The following is a 22,406-nucleotide window of genomic DNA, read 5'->3' as shown; positions in this document are numbered from 1 at the left end:
ATTACTGCACAGACAGCACTTAAACTTTGTTTCTCAGTTGTTCCTTTGCTGTAAAACATTGCAGGAGGAAGCTAAAATTTTATGCCTTATTTGAAGTATTTTTATGACTTTTTCAATATTGGCGGGAGTTTTAAGCTTATGTTGAAAACTTTTTTCTCAAAAAGTGCAGTTAAAATTCTCATAAGATGAAACTTCTTCCCCTCCCCTTGTTGTTCATTCATCTTTACAAGTAAAAACCTATGAATTTGCAGGGAGGGACTTTGACCAAAGTAATTTAGAAAAAGTCATTTATGAATTGTTATTTTGATTCAGTGTTGAGGAAGGGAGATGTGGAAAAATAGCTAGTTCTGCCCTTTTGATGCTTTGTATGATAAACATCTAGGTACACAAATGTTGGCTGCACATGATTTGAAATAATGCTCAACTCCTAATAAGCACAGGAAAAGGGAAAAGATTCTGTATGGTATTAGATAAATGTATTTTTATTAAATATTTTCATTAATATTTATAGAAATAATTATTGAACTGAATAAGTAGTCCAGAAAATAGTCTACTTTTCCATACTCTGGTTTGGAAAATTTCCATACCTTTTCAAAACCAGTTGCAAAAACATTGAGGCTTGCTCTGTTCAGTTTCAATGTCCAGTGCCACTTGTCAAGCTGCCCTGAGGTTGCCAGTTAATCCTTGTTATACTTACCTTAAAGTTGCCACCCTATTCTTTTCTGTCAACATGAATCTTTCCTCTTTACATTATTGCCTACTTATTCTCATCCTGCTTAATTCTTATTTTTCTTGCCTCTTGGTGTCTAATTGTGAGCTAGCATTTGCCTTCTGTTTAAGTCGCTCTTCAGAACTCTGTTGGCACTGGCTGTGTTAGGGTTGTAGTTTGTTTTTATCCTGAAGCATTCACACAGAGATTATGTAAAGGTTAAAAAGTATAACACTTACTTGAGTATCTAAGCTCTTGCTTTTATTTCATATATGTTGAGAATAAAGAAACATGAAAAGAAGCATGAGAAAAGAAACATAAAGAGGCCTTTGTAGTGTTTATACCTGATCTGTTAAAGTACATGTTCTGATATGTATAAACTTAAATATTGAAGTTAAACTGAAGCTTAAATTCAGAAGGAAGTGGTGTTAGCAGGGAGTGTTGGCAGTCAGGAGGTATCTTTCCTAAAAGCACGAGTGTTCCTCTGACTGCATTTATGGATTAGTTTGGCTCAATTTTTGATAGTGGATGTTGCTTGATGCTGACAGTAGGGCAGAAAAAAGGCTGGTGCTTTTCTTGTATGGGATTTAGAATTAATATAGTAAAAAGGAAGTCTTAGTTGGGTAGTTAAACTTCACACAGCATCCAGAACCTTAACTCCTGTATTTCTGGGGTTTATAATACTGCTTAGTGATACAGAACTGGGTTTCTATTCAGATGGCACTAAATAATGTAAAACATTCAGGCTGAAGGCCTATACAGTAATGAAATGAACAAAATGCTTTGTCACTGTAATTAAAATAAGCTGTTTTCTAGTCTAGTACTGGCTTGATTCATAGAGCTTACAGACTTGATGATTTCTCCGCAGTGTTCCCTGCTACCCTTGAAAATTTTGGCTTATTACAAAGAGGTGAACTTTGAACCTCAGTGTGTACTTTCTTGTGAATACCTGACAGGTCGGAGTAGGTTTCAGTTTATTCATGTGGCAGTTGGGTTTTTTTGGTGAGTGATGTTTTCTTATTTTATGGCTTACAATGATTTTTGGATGTATTACTTTATTAATTTTTGATGCATGCTGGCAGTGGATCTTCCAGTACTTCTGTTTGCTGTTATACAGGGTATGTTTCCGTCATTTTTCTGGGATGTGAGTTACAGGAGCAGCTAGTCTTTCTGATGGTGACCTACAGCTATATGAAGTTCCTGGACACTTTAAACAAAGTGTCTTGTAAAGGCTTTTAGAAGTAGAGAGGTATTCTGACTAACAGGACAACTGCTGCTTTTCCTGAAAGGTAGCTGCTAAGTAACTGTTCGAAGCACAAAGACTATTTTTCACAATAGAAGCTGATGTCAGCTTCATCATCTCTGCTAGCTTCATTTTTCTAGCCTGAAAATGTTATAGTTCCATAGGAAAGTAATTTCAAAACCAAAACCTGCATATCGTGCATTTTAAAAAAAAATCATTAACCTCTTAGTAAAGAATGAAATTGCTTTAACTCTTAATAAAGTAGTCCTTTTTAATGACATATTATTAAAGCTTGTAAAAATGTTATGGTGTATTCCTCTTGTTTTAAATATAAATTAACATAGTCCATCAAGGGGAACAGAAATTTTAGGTTAGTTTTTCTCTTGAGCTTCAACACTGTGGTCAAAAAAAGGACATAGTAACACTTTCCTGCAAAACACTACACAGTTAGACCTTTCTCTGTGTGTGAGAAAAAAACTCAACAAACCCTGCTCGTGAGTTTATCACTTTGAATTTCAAGGTGGTGTAGCAAAGAGCTGTAATTATGGTATGTGGTTTAACCCCAGCTGGCAACTAAGCACCACAGAGCTGCTCACTTACTGCCCCCCCACCCCAGTGAGACTGGGGGAGAGTATTGGAAGGGTAAAACGGAGAAAACTCATGGGTTGAGATAAAGACAGTTTAAAAAGGGGGGGGGGGCAGACACCCTAAACAACAAAACAAAAACCCCAAACAAAACAGAGAGGAAAATAAAACCCAAGAAAAAGCAAGTGATGCACAGTGAAAGCAATTGCTCAGCACCAAACAGCTGATGCCAGTTCCTGAGTAATGGCAGTCCCTGCCAACCTCCCCCTACACACACATATTCCTGCCTTGGTTTTATTGCTGAGCATGACACCATATGGTATGGAATATTCTTTTGGTCAGTTTGGGTCAGCCGTCCCAGCTGTATTCCCCCTCCCAGCTTCTTGTGCACCCCCCACCTGCTCGGTAATGGGATGGGGTGAGAGGCAGGAAAGGCCTTGACTCTGTGAGCACTGCTCAGCAGTAATTAAAACATCCCTGTGCTATCAGCACTGTTTTCAGAACAGATCCAAAACATAGCCTCATACTTGGTACTGTGTGGAAATTTATCTCTACCCCAGCCAAAACCATTACAGTATGTTATCATGGGCTACTGGCTTCATAAAATACCAGTTATAAACAAGGTAAAATTGTTGCAGACTTCAAAAAAAAAGGAATGCAGAATTAAACAGGCAGTGCTATTTGAACTATTATCAAGGAATGCTGTTTATACAATCATATAATGGTTAGGGTTGGAAAGGACCTTAAGGTCATCTAGTCCCAACCCCCCCTGCCATGGGCAGGGACACCTCACCCTAGACCTGATTGCTCCAGGCCCATCCAACCCTTGAACACTGGTCTTGAACACTGCCAGGGATGGAGCATTTACCACTTCTTTGGGCAACCTGTTCCAGTCCCACACCACCTTCTCAGTAAATAACTCCTTCTTTATACCTACCCTGGACTTCCTTGGTCAAGTTTGAACCCATTGCACCTTGTCGTATCACTACAGTCCCTGATGAAGCACCCTTGTAGGTTTCTCATCGACCAGCACCCCCAAGTCCTTCTCCACAGGGCTGCTCTGAATCTCTTCTCTGCCCAAGCTGTAGCTGTACCTGGGATTGCTCTGACCCAGGTGTAGGACCTCGCGCTTGTCTTGGTTGAACTTCACAAGGTTGGCATTAGCCACCTCTCAAGCTTGTCAGGGTCCCTCTGAATGGCATCCCTTCCCTCCAGCATATCAACCGAACCGCATAACTTGTTGTCATTGGCAAACTTGCTGAGGGCACGCTCAATCCCAGTGTCCATGTTTCTGACAAAGATGTTGAACAGGATCAGTCCCAGCAACAACCCCTGAGGGACGCCACTTGTTACCCATCTCCAGTTGGACATTGAGCTGTTGACCGCAGCTCTCCGCATGTGACAATCCAGACAATTATCTATTGGGTGGTCCATCCATCAAATCCATGTCTCTCCAATTTAGAGACAAGGATATCATGTGCCACAGTGTTGAACGCTTTGCAAAAGTCTGCTTTAGCTTAGCTGCTTGGAAGTTTTGAAAGAAACTCAGGATCAAGTGTAAGATTTTGCAGTTGGGCATACTGTTTTTTACAGGGGCAAGATGGATTACTCATCTGAAACCTACCTACACATAGTGAAGACAGACTGTTAAAGTGCAGATACCAAACTGCGAGATGCCTCTGTTTCCTAATCTCAGAATACTCTAAAGTGCTTTTGAAGCACAAAAGAGAAGGTTAATACAATGTTTTATTTCCCTTGGAAAATACCATCATCTGCCAAATTGACTTTGACATCTCTAAGAACTGTTTTGGGGGTGAAATTTGAGCCATGCACGGTAAAAGCTTGCTTTAGCCTTCCAAATCATTGTGGTCTGATTGGTTTGGCTGAGTCAGTGACAGGTGTAAAACTCACCAATCTTGTTGACTTCATGCATTTACAAGATTTAGTACGTTTCATACATTTGCATGACCCTACAAAGACGTTTTGTTTTCAGTTTATGAACTATATGGGTATGTATTTGTTTCAGTTCCTCAACATCTTTTTCTTCTCTCATTGGGTGTGGAAGAAGTGGATATGGGGTTTGCAGAGAAGACTTTTTATTCTTGACACTAAAAATTGTAGTGATGGTCTTTGCCATTACAGTAGATAAGAGAGTGTGTGGACAGCTAAAGACGCTTGAAGTCTGCAGAAGGGGATTATGCAATATCAATTCCCCTGAGGGTAGAAGCAACATTAAAAGCGTGTCCACATTTCCGGTCACCTGTTTGAAGTCTGTTCAGTGAGACATTTTCATAGTAGACAAGGCAGTGTATTATATGAAGGGAGAATGTAATAGTTGCCTACAGATGCAGTAAGCCTGTGTGAAAATAGGTTGCTAAGGAATTTTAGTACTCTGAAATCATAGTGGTAGGTTTCGACAGATACAGTTTCTACCTGTGATTCCTAAACAAATAACTTACTCCCATGATGTTTGAGTGTTTTGTTTGAGGACAAGCTGTAATGTACGCAGGCAAGAGAAGCTGAGGTTCTGCCTTAGACATGAGTGGGTATTTTAATGATTTGATGGTCTGTCGGGTACCTGATGATTTTAATAATCCTGAGGAGTCTGGAAAAATTATACGAGCAAGCACTGTCAGTGGCTCCCTTGTGACTAAAATGATAGTTTGGACTTAAATTCTGATACCTACAGAAGCTAGAAAGCAGCTGTGCGCTGTGTGAATAGTCTGTATTTCTTCTCCTTTTTGACAGTGGCCAAAAGTGGATGCCTAAGACAGCAGGGTTAGTATTTACTCATAACAGAATTTTCTCAGCCACCAGCTGTTTGTTGCACAGGAACTTTCTTGACCACTGCAGTTTCTGTGTGTTTAGAATCCACCCAATAGATTTCTCTTAAGTGAATACAGAAAAGAAAGTTAGCAATTTTTTTTCTTCTTTCCTATCTGGTCAGATGTCTTCAAGGCAGAATAATTTCAGCACCTCTGTGTGTGTGCCTGGTTTATGTCATGTTCAGTCACTCTCAACAAGCAACAGAAAACATTTGTAGCAGTGAAGGTGTTTGAATGTGTAGTGCAAAAGTGTAATTTACTTTTCAGTAATTCTGATTATAATCTGATTTCTTGATGTGTTAAATTTCTTTTTTTCTGCTGTTTGCCCGTTGTCCTTTTGTGGCAGTGCATCACCTTCCTTTCCAAATCTAAGTGGAAGAGAGCAGTTACCGTATTTTCTCTCTTCTGTTTTGGAGTGGTTAACAATGTGTGTATCAAAATATCTTGCCACTTACAAATGCCAGTTTAAACTGCTATAACTTGTTCATGTGTGTCTGCACCATAAATGGTATTACCTGTAAAATGGGTTGACTAAATAGTCATTGGGCTGAATATGTGTGGCTGTTCAAAGTAGTGGCGGTGAGTGAACTGTTCAAGGGCTTTCAGGTCGGATTTTCCCCCTGAATGGAAAGTGTAAAAGATTTGTTAAGGAAGTGCAAAAGTTTTTTTCAGAGTTGCAGAAACTAGCAAGAATCCTTGGCTTGTGAAATACCCATGATCTTTGGTGTTTCACAAGCTGAAGAATAATACATATAGCTAAGTAAAAGTTGGGAATTACTTAGGTCTTACTAGCTTCAGATTTTTCTGGGATCCATTCTATGAATGTACAGAGCACACTGAGAAGTGGATGAAGAGCAGCATCAGCTGTGGTGCTTGAAAAGGAGAGCACTTCTGCTCATATTCAGAATGCTTTATGCATTTTGTGTCCGAGAATGTTGAGCTATTATTCAAAACTGCTTTGGCAGCTTCAGAGTTCAAGTTTTCAAATGGCATTTCTAGACACCTTGTCATAACATGACTTGAGTGACTTCAGCGTCTTCGGTGGTTGAAGGTGTTACCGGCGCAACAGTGTCTTGCTGCAAATAGCTTCAAACTGCCTTCAGAGCAAGACTCGGGTGAATTATTTTTGTTTTTATATATATGTAGATGAGCTTCTGTAGTTGAAATATTTTGCAGAGAGGTAATGTATTAAAAAAACTAAACTTTTTTTATTTATACAGTAAGAAATGCGGCTGAGGGCCTGACCTGTTTAACATTTCTGAGTGTGACTATTATTTTCATGATATTCATTAAACTATTTGTTTTAAGCTTAGCAGGGAATTCCTGTTAAGCTGCTGGGTATTTCACAGAATATTAGATAACATAAACATCAAAAAAAATACATAGAAAATGGGCCATAGGTTATTTGTACAAGTGTAGGTGATGAATTAGAGACAGTTGGGAGGTAGGAGCAAAGCTCTAGTCTTTCAACCACTGCTGGAGGTTTGCTGCTTATTTAGGTGAAACATAAGTTACGCATTCTGAGTTACATGTCTTCTCTGTTATTAATGATTGAGCTGCCATTGCTAATCTGTCCTATTGTTCTAGAAGGATGATGCACATTTTAGTGATGTGTTAACTTCTTGGCATTTATAGTTAATATTATAACACTTAATTGAGTCAGGGATTAAAATACCATGAGGCTGCATATAATGAACATAGGTATTAGTGTAGTGATTTTAAAAAGAAATTGTATGTGGTTTAAGTGCGTTAGCATTCAAAATTATTAGCAGGGAGTACTGAATGTGATATGTGATTTAGCAGTAGTCACTTACATTAGTAAGTTTCACTTCTCTTTTTACTAACAGGAAACCCAGTTAGGACTGCACGATGGTAATAACACTGAAATGCTCAATCTAGATGGAGAAACTTCAAGAAAATAGTGAGTAGGCTAGGAGATGGTTAACATTTTATGTTGTTGGGTTTTTTTTTGTACAAGACTCAGCTTTGGCAAAATTGAGAAGGGGGGAAAAGGTAGAAACAGGTTCAAATGATAACTTCAGAGAACTTTTAATGTATATCTTGTCTCTAAGACTTCCCTCACTGTGGCTCAGAAAAATACTTTGCTCTTTCTTATTTTAGGAGCTTCTTTTCACTATGAATTTCTTTCTTTTGTAGTATCTAAGGTGTGGTTTTATTTTAATGTTTTCCTCTGTGTAATAAAATTAAGGTTTAATCTAAAAACAGGTATTTTGGGACTAATTTTGCTAACATATTTATGCTGCTGTGCATATTTTGCAATGCTAGCTTAACACTAATTTATTCATAAGAAAATTATTAAGTGTTTGAAGCTAAATTGCATTGATTTTTATTAAAATAAGTTAAACATTTAATTAATCTGTTGCTAATGAGTAAAATTTTCCCTGATGCAGTTTGTCCAGAGTGTTCATAAAGCCAAACAGAGAGGTGACTCAGCTTTCCTCTCATTTGTAGTAGTGATTGTATTTCTGTTAGACCTCAAATTGTCTCTTGAGATTTCTGACAAGTTCTTCTAACTGCTTGGCATTTATTGGGCTTCTATCACTATTAGCAGTAGTGAGTAGTGACTAATTGCTTGGCTTTTAACATTAGGTTGTGTAATTCTACTTAAAGGGAGCATTAGACAAAAGAAATGCTGATGACCTGTTTACATTATTTCAGTTGCTGATGATGATTGGGAAGTACACTGGTATTAAAGTAGTTGTGACAAAAGTTATCAGTCTTGAGCTGGGTCTGCAGTAGGCTGGTTTAAAATTAGCAGGTGCCATAAAGCACTGGAAGTAAATTGCCACAACCTGAAGAAAGCGGCTTTTGACATTGGCTGGTACAACTGGCGTCCTGTTGTACACCAGATGAGGTTTCCAGTTCTTGCGTGCTTGAGAAGCTAGCAAATGAAAAATCTTAAGAGTCTCCATCTCCTGTTCGCTCAGGTGGCTGCTTCAGTTGTTTTATAAAATAGGAAAAAAAAAAAACAACAAAAAAAACCAACAACACAGCTATGAAAAGGACCCATGGAATGAGCAGGAAAAGGGAGTGATAGTAGCTCTCTTGGTGTAGCTGCATTAATATGAATCATAGAATGGTTTGGGTTGGAAAGGACCTTAAGATCATCTAGTCCCAACCTCCTGCTATGGGCAGGGACACCTCACACTAGACCATGTTGCCCAAGGCTCTATCCAACCTGGCCTTGAACACTGCCAGGGATGGAGCATTCACAGCTTCCCTGGGCAGCCCATTCCAGTGCCTCACCACCCTCACAGTAAAGAGCTTCCTCCTTATATCTAACCTGAACTTCCCCTGTTTAAGTTTGAACCCATTCCCCCTTGTCCTGTTGCTGCAGTACCTGATGAAGAGTCCCTCTCCAGGCGTCCATGCAGCTTCTATTCTCCAGCTGAACAGCCAAAACGTTCTCAGCTTGTCTTTGTATGGGAGGGGCTCTAGCCCCTGATCATCCTCATGGCCTCCTCTGGACTTGTTCCAGCAGTTCCATGTCCTTCTTATGTTGTGGACACTGGTGACAGTACTCCAAGTGGGGTCTCGTGAGAGCAGAGAGAATATGCTTCTGTAACTGGTGAAGACAAAATACTTTTTAAAATAATTAGCTTTTCATAATAAGTATAGGATTTCTTGCAAGCATCTGTCTTTCTTTTTTGAGAATGTTTGGTTTATTTTAAGCCCAGTGCAGTTTTGGTGGGCTAGGATATCTAATAAAGGTATTCAATCTTGTTAGGAAAATGTGCTTTCTGACATCAGGATTTAGGAAGATGAGGCTTTGCCCTTGAAACTTTCTGACCTTTCAGAGTGTGGCTTGCTTTATCCAGGCTCTCCAGATTAGGTTTACTCATTAATCAAATCCATTAGGGTATCATTGAAGGTATTTTTAGAAGAGAGTAGTATGAAACTGTAGTAACAGGTGTTGCACTTCGGGAGGGGGGGAAATAATAGTTTATTTAAGCTTCTCTGGTATATTTTATTTTCTAAAAACTAAGTATTGAGTGTCTAATTGTGAATAGCTTTTTAAAATTAGATGAAAAATTTTATCTTTTATTATTTAGAACACTCAAAGTAAGAACTTTTGTCACTGTTTGGAAACTCACATTTGCCCAGGTTTTAAGGAAAAAAGGCTTTGAAATCATAAAATGCAGGGTTCAGCAATGTCTGGTTCCTTTTTTATTTTCTTTTTAAAGTGCAAGTTTTCTATTTGCTCCCCCCCTGCTGTTCAAGGGTCTCTGTATGGTTCCTGGGTCCAGCTGCCAGATTTTTGAAGCCTTCTCCATGGCTTGCCAGGAGAAACAGGTGTGGATCGGGCTTCCTTGGGCTCCTGCTCTTGGAATCAATGGCTCCCTCTGCAGTCCTTTTAGAGAAACTAAAGTGTCTTACATCCCCTGCCATTCCATCTTTTCTTTTCCTGGGAGAACTGCAATAGGTACACGAGTTGTGTCTTACCTCCACCTTCCACTCTTTTTTCTGCGTATTCAGGACACCTCTTACCTATGGATGGTGTAAATCTACAGAGACTAAAGATATAGAATACACCTTTTCAGAATGCTTGCATTTAACTGGATCTGTTGTGGTTGCTGTATGCTCTGTGTGGCTGAAACTTAGTGAGGACTCTGGGCTCCAGCTTCCTTAAAAAGAAGACTAAAAGAGTGCTGGATGTGATACAGAGAAGCTGAGAGACTTCTGGGGAAAAAATGTGCATAGGGCTTCTATGAGAACTGTGGGTGGAGGAAAAATTAATATCAGCTAACTCGATTTTTACTTTTCAAATACTTTTTTTGGGTCTCAAAAATAAATCTGCTGAATTGATAGCTGGGCCTAAGAACTAATTTTAGGAAAACATACTGTCCATGCATTCTGCCGGGGTAGTTTGCTCTCTAGTTGTTTTCAGGAGGATCTTTGTCAGATAGAGCTCTTTGAATTAAGATGACAGCAGGGAAGGCTGGAAGTGGATACTCTTTATAAGCTTATTCTAGAATTTTTAGAATGCTAAATAAACTGCATAGCATTTTCTTGCAAAAAGTTTAAAACCTGCAAATTTCAAAGGGAAAAATTTAGCTCACTGATCATGAATTTGTTTAAATATGCGGGCTAGCAAAAGAAAATTAGACACAAGGCTCTGTAAAAAGAGGAATGCAAAAATTGCTGCACTGGATCAGGGCTGTGAAATGATCTCTTTCATATATATAAAAATGTGTGTTTGTGTAATTTACCCTTCCACTTTGTAAAAATGACCTCATTGCCAGAAACAGAAAAGCTTGTATTGCTATTGTCCTGTAATCTTCTAACACACAAATAAATCTTCAGAGATATGTGAAACATAAAATCCAGAAGGACTTGTGAAATTTGTGGTTGCAATTTAGGTTTGTACAGCAATAAATTTTTCTTTGCCTGTGTAACTGTTTATTTTCCAAGTAACTGTATATCCCCTTAAGTTGGTGTGTGTTGGTTTTGGTGTTTTTTTTTGTCAGCAGGTTAGGGTTTATTTATATTGTGGTAGCAAAAGCGTGATTATTTGTTGTCAAACTGTCAAACTGCTTTTTTTTGTGTATGTCTCACTTGTGTCATTTTGCATTGAGGGAGATCTGCAGCCCAAATGTTAGATTTTATTAATGTAAAATCTTCCCTCTGCCTCAGACTTTTCTTTAGTCTGACCTCTCAGGCATTTAGAGCGTTTTGGAGGGGGTTTGAGCCTTCCCTGTCTGTGCTTTTAGGCAGTATCCTGAAAGAGGATGTACTATGGTTCTGCCACAGTCATTTCAATATTTTTCTGTATTACTGTTCAGTGTAGTTTTACTTTTTCTTATTGTTTTATTTTTGGCCTTTTGATTATATAACTTCCCAAGATATTTTTCTTAGACCTTTCTATGCTGAAGTGCAGGTTCTTGCTGGGTTAGGAATTTGTTAGAAGTTTTTTTTCTCCGATATATTACCTTTCAACATTAAATTGAATTTGTTCTTTTATTCATAGGATTTCTGGGAAATTCAGGTTGGAAGGGTTCTCTAGTCTGACCTCCTGCTCAAAGCAGGGTGAGCCAGGAGGTCAGAGCAGGTTATGAGGGATTTTATCCAGTCTGGCCTTGAAAACCTCAAAGCAAGGAGACCACAAAACTTCTCTGGGCTATCTGTTCAGGTGTTTGTCTGTCCTCATGGTGAAGAAGAGTCATCTTATATGCAGTCTGGACTTCTCTTGTTTCAACTTTAATGCTCACTGTTTTTTGTCCTGTCACATTGCACCACTGTGGTAAGCCTGACTCCTTGCTAACCTCCTTGTAGGTACAGGCAGGCTGTTGTTAGGTCTCTCCAAAGCCGTCTCTTCTGCAGGTCAGATAAGCCTGTCTTCCTCAACCTCTCCAAACAGGGCAAGGGCTCAGGCTCCCTGAGCATCCTGGTGGCCTACTGCATCCACTTTATGGATTTATTTCTTGTATTGAGGGGCATAATAAGGTATGTTAGACCATATCTGGAAAAATAAGCCCGGATTAGAGGTGATAATCAGTTCCCTTATCTACTGGCAAGACTCCCTCTTAATAAAGCCTGCGATACTGTTGACCTTTCCTGCCAGGGCACACTGCTGGCTCATGATAAGCTTGCTGTCTGTCAGCCTCCAGATTGTATCATTGCCAGGGCCTCTCAGGTGTGGGGCTTTGTGTTTGTCCAGTCTGAATTTATACAGCTCCTGTAGCATTCATTCCTCTTTCCTGTCTAGATCTGTCTGAATGGCAGCCTTGCCCTTAAACATGTTGACTCAACCTCTTCACCCCAGTTAAGATTCTGCCCCTCTACTCTGCTCTCATGAGACCCCACTAGGTGTTCTGTGTGCAGTTCTGGCATCCCCAACATAAGAAGAACATGGAGCTGTTGGAGCAAGTCCAGAGGAGGCCACGAGGATGATAAGGGAGCTGAAGCACCTCCCATACAAAGACAGGCTGAGAAAGTTTGGGCTGTTCAGCTGAAGAAGAGAAGCTGCGTAGAGACCTCATAGCAGCCTTCCAATATCTGAAGGGGGCCTTTGAGAATTCTGGAGAGGGATTCTTCATCAGGAACTGTAGCAATAGGACAAGGGGCAATGGGTTCAAACTAAAACAGGGGAAGTTCAGGTTAGATATAAGGAAGAAGCTCTTTACTGTGAGGGTGGTGAGACACTGGAACAAGTTGCCAAAAGAAGTGGTGAATTCTCCATCCCTGGCAGCGTTCAAAGCCAGGCTGGACAGAGCCTCTGTCTGCTAGACCTTTGTAACGTGGCTTAGTGTGAGGTGTCCCTGCCCATGACAAGGGGGTTGGAACTGGATGATCTTAAGGTCTTTTTCAACCAAAACCATTCTATGATTCTAACTATTATCTTTAAATTCTCACCAGAGTCTATCCTACTGGCCCTTCAAGTCATCAGTAATGTTTAGTGGACTTGTCCTTGGGTAGACCCTTGCGACACTCCACTTAACACCAGCCTCCAGGTAGCATACAATGCAGAAACCATTAACTTCTGAGCCCGACCAGCCAACTGTTTCCTGCAAGTCTAGGTGTTCATCCCTTCTAAAAAGAGGGATTTTTTTCCTAATTCACTAATACTCAATTTGTTGAAGTTCCCATGTCCTTTTTAGTGTCTTGATTTATTTTATTGTTAGCTTTTCTTACCGGTGAAAGCCTATATTGGTAGGTTTATTTTGTGTCTTGAACAGTTTCCATGTTCGTGAGTACTTTTTTTACTCTGTGACTAATTTTCTTGGTGTTCTTCTCTTTAGATACTTTGTGATTGCCTTTCTTGAAGTTACTCTTTCTTTCTCAGCTCCTTCTTTTTCAGTGCTGACATTATCATACCATATCGTATTTTTTTTTTATACTGCAGATTTTAGTTATTGCAGATGCTTTTGCCTACTCTCTGAAGTGTAGAGCAAACATATTAACATATTAAAAGCAGATGGGGCTTTCTAGTTGCTTTAAAACAGACTGCCTAGACCCACAATCTTACTGTTTCTAGCCCAGGTAATTTGTTGTTCTTAATTATTTACCCTCTTCAGTTTGAAATGGTAGTTTTGATAGATATGCATGCTTGATGAAAGTATGTCTGGAACAGTTATGTCACCATTATTCTTCATGTAAAATTCACATTAACGCACAGTTTTGTTGATGGTACTTCAGTGTCTGCTAGATGTTCCAGCTCTCATTTAAATTTCTTGGTTACAGTCTAATAACATAATTTCCAATTCTTTTCTATGATTTTGTTGGTTTTAAAATAATTCCCATTTTATACTGCAGTTTCTATGATCTTTCCTTTTCTACAGCTTCATGAAATTGAATTTCTATTTTATAGTGCTAAACTAACAAGATTCCCATGTATATGCTGTAGGTAGTGCTGCTTTATTCCAAAAGGCTGTATTTTATCTTTCTTCCCAGTACTGGCTGAAAACCATTCCCTTGCTTTACTATTCATGTGAATTGTACTTGTCTCATAGCAGCAAGAGACTAAAATACCTCCTGATTTCAGGTTGTGTACTCTACTCTTAAGCATTTACCCTCACTCAGAGAACTACTGTTCTGTGATGTGGGAACATTCTGAAGCTGGTTTACCAGTTGTCACACTTATGTGTTAACATCAACAACAACAGAATTAGTGGAATGAATACTTTTCAGCTAGACAGTTTTGAGTCCAGATGTTTTGACACATCTGGTTTTGAGAATCACATATATGGATTGAGGTACAAATAGGTTTCAGTGTGTCTGGTATGCTGGGAATACATGGTTAAAAATCTGAGTTATTTACAAAACTATAAATCAGAATTTTCTTACTTTCAAAGATTAGTTTTAAATGAAAATACAGTTTTGAATGTCGGTCACATTTACATGTTTTCAAATATGAATTCACCTTACACATTTAATTGTCTGTCTTCTGGATGTCATTACCACCTAATAGTTCATCAGTTTCTCAGTTCATTTGTGGTTTTGCTGAGGGCTGTGTCTGTACAGGCAAACAGCCCAATTTCTGTAGTCCTTGTAAGATGTCAATATGCAGATGATGTTTGTCTGTATTTGTGACCTGTCAGCAACATCGAAGTACAAATGATTAAACTTGACTCTTGGAGCAGGGAAGGGTAGGTAGGGGCAGAAGGGAAAGTGGCTGCTCGATCTTGGATTGGTTTGGTTTTGGGTTTTGTTTTTTTTTTTTTTATTCTTTCAAAGACTGACTAAAACATGTTATCTTTATTGTGTTTCTCTCCCCTTTCCAGTTTAGTGTAGCAGATCATAGATTTTGTGCGTGATTATAATTTAGTTGCTTTGTTGTGTGGCTTATTGAGTATTGCAGTGTGGCCTGTTAGCTGGCTTCACATGAGGTAGAGTATTGCTAACTGTGTATCTGGATGTTTACATGAAATACTAAGTGCATGTGGTGAATTTTCGTATAAAGAAAAGAGTATTTTGCTACCTGTACAAGAAATTCTGCCCGAATGAAGTAATTAAATGAAGAGTGTGTAAATAATTAATGATCAAATATAATGTAAATCTTTTTGGCCCAAAAAAATACTGAAAATGCATGTTTAAACTGTATTTTAAAAGCAAACAATTAAACAGAAAACTTCCTTAGTGCCCTTAGAATCTTTTAACATGTGAGCCAAAGGAAATGCCTACCTTATGTTGTCATTGGAACAGCATCTATTTGAGGTTCCCCTAGGCCTCATTTTTTAGCCTGCTAACTAGGCTATGCGTGTGCAGTGAAAGTCTCTTTTACATATAAAAGTTATTTTTCACAAGAAGTCCTCTGCTTTTACAGCAGTTTCTGCCTGTGGTTAATAAGTTCCTTTGAAAATTCTTACTTTTCTCCAGAGATGTTGATAGACGTAACTTTTTTTTTTAATTCCTGCCTTATATGTTAAGGAAGAAGGGGTAGAAGCCCATACTTACTCAGAATTACAAAGGAAGTCCATAACAGAGCAAAACTCAGAACCTAGATACCCTGACTGATAGTCATCTGCTACAGCCATTAAATGGTTCTTTTTCCCTTGGAAGATTTTCTGAAAATTGTGCTATAAAATGATACCATAGCAATGGGGTTAGAGATGTACATATGTTGCTAAGAAACTACCTGATCTGTTCTGGACCAGCTACGGGGATAAAGTGGCTGTCTTAAGTTGTTGTGTATGGAAAAGGGCCACTTTAGGTGATGTGCATTTTGCTCCACCGATTTCTGACCTGCAATGCTTGCCTTTGCAGATGGAACATGAGGATTTTGTAATGGAGGGGCATGGCAAGACTCCACCTCCTGGTGAAGAAAACAAACAGTGAGTCACACGTTTATTTAAAAAGGGCCTTACCATAGTAAATGGTGTGAAGCACTCTTATTTAAATGTACTGGGAGCATTGGTCATTTGTTGGGTGCTCACCCTTTTGGTTCCTTAAATATCCATATATAAAAGTGGATGGTGGCTGAGGGACAACAACAACAACAAAATAAATAAAGCAGGATGTTGACTTGCATTAAATTTAAAAGCATAGAAATATGCATTTTAATTTCAGAAGTTTAATCAGAAGTTGTTGTAAAGAGAATAAGTCTGGAAACTTAGCACTGAGGTAGTGAGTTTGTACGTTCAGCTGCTCTTCACTGAACTAATGTGAAATATGATAGAGCCAGGGCCTTCCTTTTGGTGTGCATATGGTAGAGCAGTCTTTTTTGGAATATAAACCTTCTTTAGAATGTGTTTCAATAAAGAAACTGGCATTGTAAACAAAATGCTTTTTCAAGGATGAACAATTTAAGATGCTGGTACACAGTGCTTTAGGCAGAGAAGCTTGATCAGAGAAGAAAATGACAGGTTTTCATTAGCAAAAGGCTTTTTCATGTTACTTCAGACTGAAATGCACTAATGGTTGCGTCTTTTTCCTGTGTTTTTGTTCAGATGGGAAGAACAGAGTCTTGTTTTAGGAGTATTGCAGTGATGGTTGTCTTCCATATTCTTTTCTTTACTTAATGCAATGGTTATTCAATTTTGATGTCATAATAATTTTTTTTTTTCTGACCTGCCTTTTGGAGCAAGTAGGAAGATATGACCTTTGAGAAATCCACAGCACAGAACTCTTTTTCTCCTGTGCCTAGTTGGATGTCTCCTCGTGAGAAGTTCTCACTGATCAGCAGTACATTTGTTGCAGAAAGGCTGGGGTTTGCCCTGAGGTGAAGGTCTTCCTTGCCTTTTAGATAAGCTAGGAACTTCAAGTCCACTGCTTCTGCAATGGTGAGAAACCATTTCTGAGGTAGCCAGAATGAGTTCAGGAAAGTTCTAGTGCTGATCATGCACATTCTTTCCATCGTGGAAGTGAGCCAAACTTCTCGAAGTAATTGCTGCTATTTCTTTCTATTCAGACTGCTCAACTTACTGTGGTACCAAGAGATACAGAGCTTGTTGAATTAGAAACTTTCAGAAAGTTCCAGAAGAAAAAGCGGGGCAGAAATATAAAGTGGGTGTTAGATTTCTGCTTTTCTGAATTGTTTCTTTAAATATCTAGTAGCATCATTCAACACGTTATTGGTATTGGATCTATAGCTTTGTGTTTGCTGTCTAATTTCAGGTGCAAGCAGAAGGTAGGATTACTTTACAGTTGACCTGATTTCTGATTAGAGCTTTTCAAGTGCCTTACATTACCTCTCTTCTTCAAAACTGTGGTTATTAGAGACTACGAGATTACTGATATGCAGGATTTTTATTTTTTTAACTAACAAATCTGTGGCATCTGAGGCAGGTGGCATCTGAGATCTTGTCATACAGATCCTGCCCTAAGGAGTACCATTTCTAATAGTGTTAATCACATATTTATAGAAGTCTGAAAGCGCAATTTTAGTAATGAAACTAAGAGATGAAGATAAGTGTTTTGTGCAACTGTGGCATAATTCCAGCAAGATTCTATTGTGGGTATTGCTCTTAAATTTCAGTCAATCACCTGAATCTTTTTCTACCCACAGTCTCAAATTTTCAACTACTTAACAACATTGTCTGCCTTGGTAGAGCTTATCTCATGCTGTAAGTGACTTTGATCTGGCATCTGAGATAAACAAATGATAATCACACAAAGGATTTGTATTCTTGAGTGACTCCAAAAAGCTGCATCGATTTAACATCTTTTGCTGTTGATCTCAAAAGAAAGGAAATTAAATAGGAAATTGCCTCTTCGTATTATTACTCACTTGCATTAGAGATTAGATGGATTAGTTGGGCATTCTGGTGTGGGTCTACTGAAGGGCCACAGCGAGAGACTGGAGCATCTGACGTAGGAGGAGAAGCTGAGAGAGCTGGGACTGCTTTGCCTTGGGATGAGAAGACTTTGGCTTATCCATGTGTAGAGATACCTGATGAGGGGACTATGGAAGACTGAGCCAAACTCTTCACAGTCATGTCTGGTGAAAAAGCAAGAGGCAGTGGGCGGAGGCTGAAATACAGGGAATTCCACTCAAACCCAAGGGAAAAAGGAAATTACTGTGAAATGTGGTCACACTTTTGGAAACAAGTTGTCCAAAAAGGTTGTGCCTTCATAATCCTTTAAAATATTTAAAACCCAGCTGGATACAACCCTAAGCAGCCTGCTGTAGTTAACCACGCTTTGAGCAAAGGGCTGGGATTAATGATCTCGGGTATCTCTTCCCTCTGCAATGAGTCAGTGTTCAAGGCCAGGTTGGACATAGCCTTGGGCAACATGGTCTAGTCCATGGCGGGGGGGCTGGACCTAGATGATGTTAAGGTCCCCAGCCCTGACTATTCTGTGTACCTTTGTTCACTGTTGTCCTCCTAGTTGGTTTGAAATAAAATTGGAGCTTGTTAGTGAAAAGTAGATCAGAAGTTTTAATGTAGAATCAGGTGTTTGCTTCAGAAATTGCTGCACTAGCTGAAGATGCTTCCTTCCCTTTCCAGCTGTTTGTTAGACTTTAAGATTACTGCCTCTACAGCTATGCAGATGTTTTGGGGAGATCCCCCCCCCCCCCCCCCCCCGAGTTCTAAGTTGCTTTCCTGAAAAGTTGACCATGTTAACGTAAATGCTTTAACAGACTGTTCTGAGTAACTATATTTCGATCCTTAAGGGAGGAGTTTCAGCAACTGACCTGCAAGCAAGGTGCTGGAGCAGTCTGCAAGTGGTACCCTCCTAGGCGAGCCCAGCAATTTCTTAATATTTAACTGCATTCCAAAAGACTCAGAGTTTGAGTGGACATTGAAAGAACAGAAATAAAGATACTTCTGAGACTTTCAGTGAAAGCAGTAGTTCTTACCTACCGCCAGTTTCATGTGGAATTTCCTTTGCTGAAGTACAGCTTCATAATGGATTATAAGAAGCCACCACCCTTGACTTCTAGCAATTTATTTCCAAAATGCAACAGTATTTCAACTCAGTTTGACTCGGGGCTTGGCATTGCAAGAGTGCCTCCTAGTATTAAAAAACAACCAACCCTGCTTGCATCTCTCAAACCTTTCTTTTGTTGTACTGAATAGTTCTTTCAGGCAGGCTTAATGCAATAAACTTGCAGCTTTTTTAAGATTATTTTTTTAATTGAGCTGTAGATGATACTCAAGAACTGCTGTTTGCTGGTATCTGTTAGCTTTGTGGGGCGGAACTCTCCTGTTAGACTCTATACAGTGTCTTTAGACATTTTTAACAAATCATTTACAATGTGAATGTAACTCAAAGAAGAAAAGTTACACGTGCAAAACCCTTAGTTATGAGTGAAATATAGAATGGGCATACCCATCTTGAGTTCTGTGGAAGATACAGTTTATGCATGGTGCCTGTGTAACAAACCTGGCATGGTTGTGCAGCAGTGAGGGCTGCCAATTACTCTAAAACCCACACTTCAAAAGAAGTGAGTGTGTGTGGACTGCTGGGGCTGATAATGTCTGTATTGGACCATGCTTCTACTTCAGCAGAGGATCCTGACTCCTTGAGGAGTTGTTGCTTCCCACTACTCTGTAAATGCCTCCCTCCTCTCAGCTCATTAGTATGTGATGTAACTGTTTGTTACACTTGGCTGCATTACTTTGTTATGTGGCTAATATCTTTGCTAAGAAACCCCTTTCGAACTCTCCCAAAAGAAAAGTTTGGAGAAGGATCAGCATCATTATGGTTAATTGCAGGTGGACGTTTTGTTAGAGGTGTTCTCTTGCATTTTCATCCATTACGAATACTGACCTGAACTTGCCATATTTAACAGGTAAATATTATCTCTCCACAAAATACTTACATTTTACATGGCATTAGCTTCTTTTTGCCTTACCACCTGTAATAAGGCTTTTGCTTATCACTTACTAGAGAAAAGATTAACAGGCAACTTTGATCCAGAAGTATCTTTCCAAAACAGTCAAACTTCTGTTTACAACAGAGAGCAGCTTCTCTTTGTACCTTTTTTGGAGTAGGAAAATCCTACTCAAGTCCTTAAACTGAGGTTGTGTTCCTGGTTCGAGCAGTATTAATTAGTAGCTCTGCCTCTGCTAATAAATTATTCCCAGTTGTCACCACCAGAAACTAATGTACCTTGATCTATTAGTGAAAGGGATCATGTAATGAAAAATTACTCCTTTTTATAAGAAAAATGTAAATGTTTTACCATGTCTGAATAACACACTGGAAAGTCTGTTCGACAGTAGCTATTTGGACAAGAAGTAAGTCAAGTTCATGCTCATGTTTACTAGCAAGGTAAGCCAAGCTGTTACTGCTGTCTGAAGCAACTCAGCTGGCTATTCCCCACCTGCTGTTTTGTAGTAATGGGAGAGAAAAGTCTTCGGCTATCTTGGCACTTTGTACATCTGGAAGTGATTCATACTGTAAGAAAGAGAGCAAAACAAGATCTTTCCATAATTTACAAAGTGTCATTGATTACACCTACTGGATAGCCTTTTTCTTGGCTTGATAATTTAATGTATAGATGCAGAGGCAATGAGACCCTCCAAAACTGCAGCAATACCAGGAAGAGATAGTAACCAGTGGAGATCACAAAATTGTTTGAAATTGGGTAATGTTGCTTTACATTATTCTCTGACATTTCAGCAGGACTATTCAATGTCTTCCTGGATTTGTGAGACACTATGATTAAAAGAAAGTGGTAGCTAATATAGCCTAAGATGGAAAGAGGAATGATAGACTAGTAAAATAGTTTCAATCAAAAAGGACCTCCGAAAGTCATCTCATCCACTTCCATGCTCAAAAGTGGGCCAGATTTGAAGGTTAAATGTAACTTCTAAATTGTATCAGGCTTCTCAGAATTATTCTAGAGCCTTTCTGGGCAATCTGTTATGTTGATCACCCTCATGGTGAAGAAAATTCCATAATATTCAGTAAGAATTTAATTTATTGCAATTTATGTCTATTGCCTTTCATCTTCCAGTGTGGATGTGTGAAAGTCTGGCTCAGTCTTCATTAAAACTTGCTTCTGTGTTTGCTTGCACAACAGAATAGTCCCTGTCCCAGTTTCGTTTTGTCATTTTAAAGCTATAAAAAACAAGCTCTATCAGCCTTTTCCCTTGTACTTCAAATTAAGGAGCTAGTTAATAGGCCAGCCTTCCTTCATTTTCAGCAGCCTGCCAATATTGGTTGCACATGTAGATATCACTGCCACAGTGTTGTAAAATGACCAGTCTTACTCTTTGATAATGTTGCTGAAAACTATAAAAAGGCTGCAGCTGTATATCCTGAAGATGTCTGCTTTGGTTGGTGGGAATGCCAGACATTGTTAGGAAGCACTACAGTATACTTTTGAAGGTTTAAGTTAAAAATTCCATGAAAGACCCTAGCCACAGCTTCTGTCCCTATAGCATAGACCACTGTTCTTACCAAAATGAAGTTAGTTAAATGCGTAACAGGGTTTTGTTTCATGTATTAATGACATTCCATATTACCGAAGGTATTGAGATTTGCCTTGAGAACCGTTGCACTTTTTAAATTTACTAACACAACCAACCTAAGCAGTAGCATTGTAGGGGTATTTTTTGGATTTGGTTGGTTGGGGTTTTTTTGGTTTTTTTAAAGATTCATGTTGGGATTTTCAAGGTAGCCTCCAAATCCTAATTCAGATTATTAACTTAGTTTTAGGGAACCTAAATTTGAGTATCATCCCAAATTCTGTTGAAATTCATGACAAGTGAAGTCTTCCCTTGAAAACATCACCAGTTATGTTCAAAAATAAAGGCATAGCTCATTTTTCATTGCTGGTTGTTCTCTGTGTGTAGCCCATTAGAAAAATGTCCCCAGACACCGAAGTCCTCTGTCCCACATCCTGACAAGCCACCACAGAAACATGGGCTGTGTCTGTAGTGACCACACCAGACACTTTTGTCACAGGGTATCACAGTTCTGTTAGCGCGTCAGAATATGCTTCGGTCCCAGTGATAACTCGGGCTAGTTCTGGTATTGGCATCTGAGTAGGAGAGTTCTAACTTTGAAGTTGTTTTTTTTTCTTTTATGTCTTTGGAGCTTTGGAAGGATATTTGAGGGCATGAGACCATTAGACTAAAGATGAAAACTGGTCCAACTAAGGTTTAAGGAATATTTTCATCACCTTCATATTTTATAAGTCTTTACTCCCTGCAGTGGAATGAGAGGCAGGACAAGTTTACATTTGAAGGCAGCTTTACCTGTGTATATAAAGGGCCCTGAGGCACACAGGAAAGAATTGCCCTTTGTTGTGCAATTGAGTGGGTAGACATGGATAAGACAGCAGTGAATTCTTCATCTGTAGCAGTAGCTGTTTCAACCGTAAGACTGGTAAGTCAATAATGTTGAAAAGCGGGCTTGCACCCTTTACAGTACAGTACTTCTGAACGGTGTAAAAAAAAAATAAACATGCAGAACTTAAGCACTTCAAAATGCCAGAAGTTCCATCACTTGTCTCCTATATTTTACTAGTTTAATGTTACACTTAAATATTTGGGAAGTTTTGTACTTAAAATTAGAGGTATGACGCCCAGGAAAACTCTAGTCTGACTTTTCTAAGCAAAAAAATAGTTTTAAGTTAGGCATTCACGTCTGCAAGTTAGTGTTGAAAATGTTTTCAGTTGTCATGCCA

At 39.0% G+C, this 22,406-nt stretch overlaps 1 protein-coding gene across 19 annotated transcripts in view; it reads left to right on the top strand.

The window, feature by feature from the left end:
• The window catches only part of TNRC6B (trinucleotide repeat containing adaptor 6B), a 135,876-nt gene that overhangs the window by 25,642 nt on the left and 87,828 nt on the right, over nt 1-22,406 (top strand). For 12 of the 19 annotated variants that reach the window (XM_061450755.1, XM_061450754.1, XM_061450757.1 and 9 more), the window contains one exon: nt 15,587-15,654. The exons of 4 other annotated variants lie outside the window; for them this stretch is intronic. In XM_061450755.1, coding sequence (XP_061306739.1) covers nt 15,587-15,654 — 68 coding nt within the window. Of the gene's footprint in view, nt 1-7,209; nt 7,284-15,586; nt 15,655-16,269; nt 16,349-22,406 lie in introns of those variants that run through there. 3 more of the 19 variants (XM_061450758.1, XM_061450759.1, XM_061450769.1) reach the window with 2 other exon arrangements.

This window comes from Pezoporus flaviventris, unplaced genomic scaffold (assembly GCF_033815535.1).
Source record: "Pezoporus flaviventris isolate CSIRO_AGI_PZ_B2104156 unplaced genomic scaffold, CSIRO_AGI_Pfla_v1 ptg000011l, whole genome shotgun sequence".
Classification (NCBI taxonomy): domain Eukaryota; kingdom Metazoa; phylum Chordata; class Aves; order Psittaciformes; family Psittacidae; genus Pezoporus; species Pezoporus flaviventris.
The sequence above is the reverse complement of the archived record's forward strand: the minus strand, read 5'-3'. Positions and strand labels throughout refer to the sequence as shown.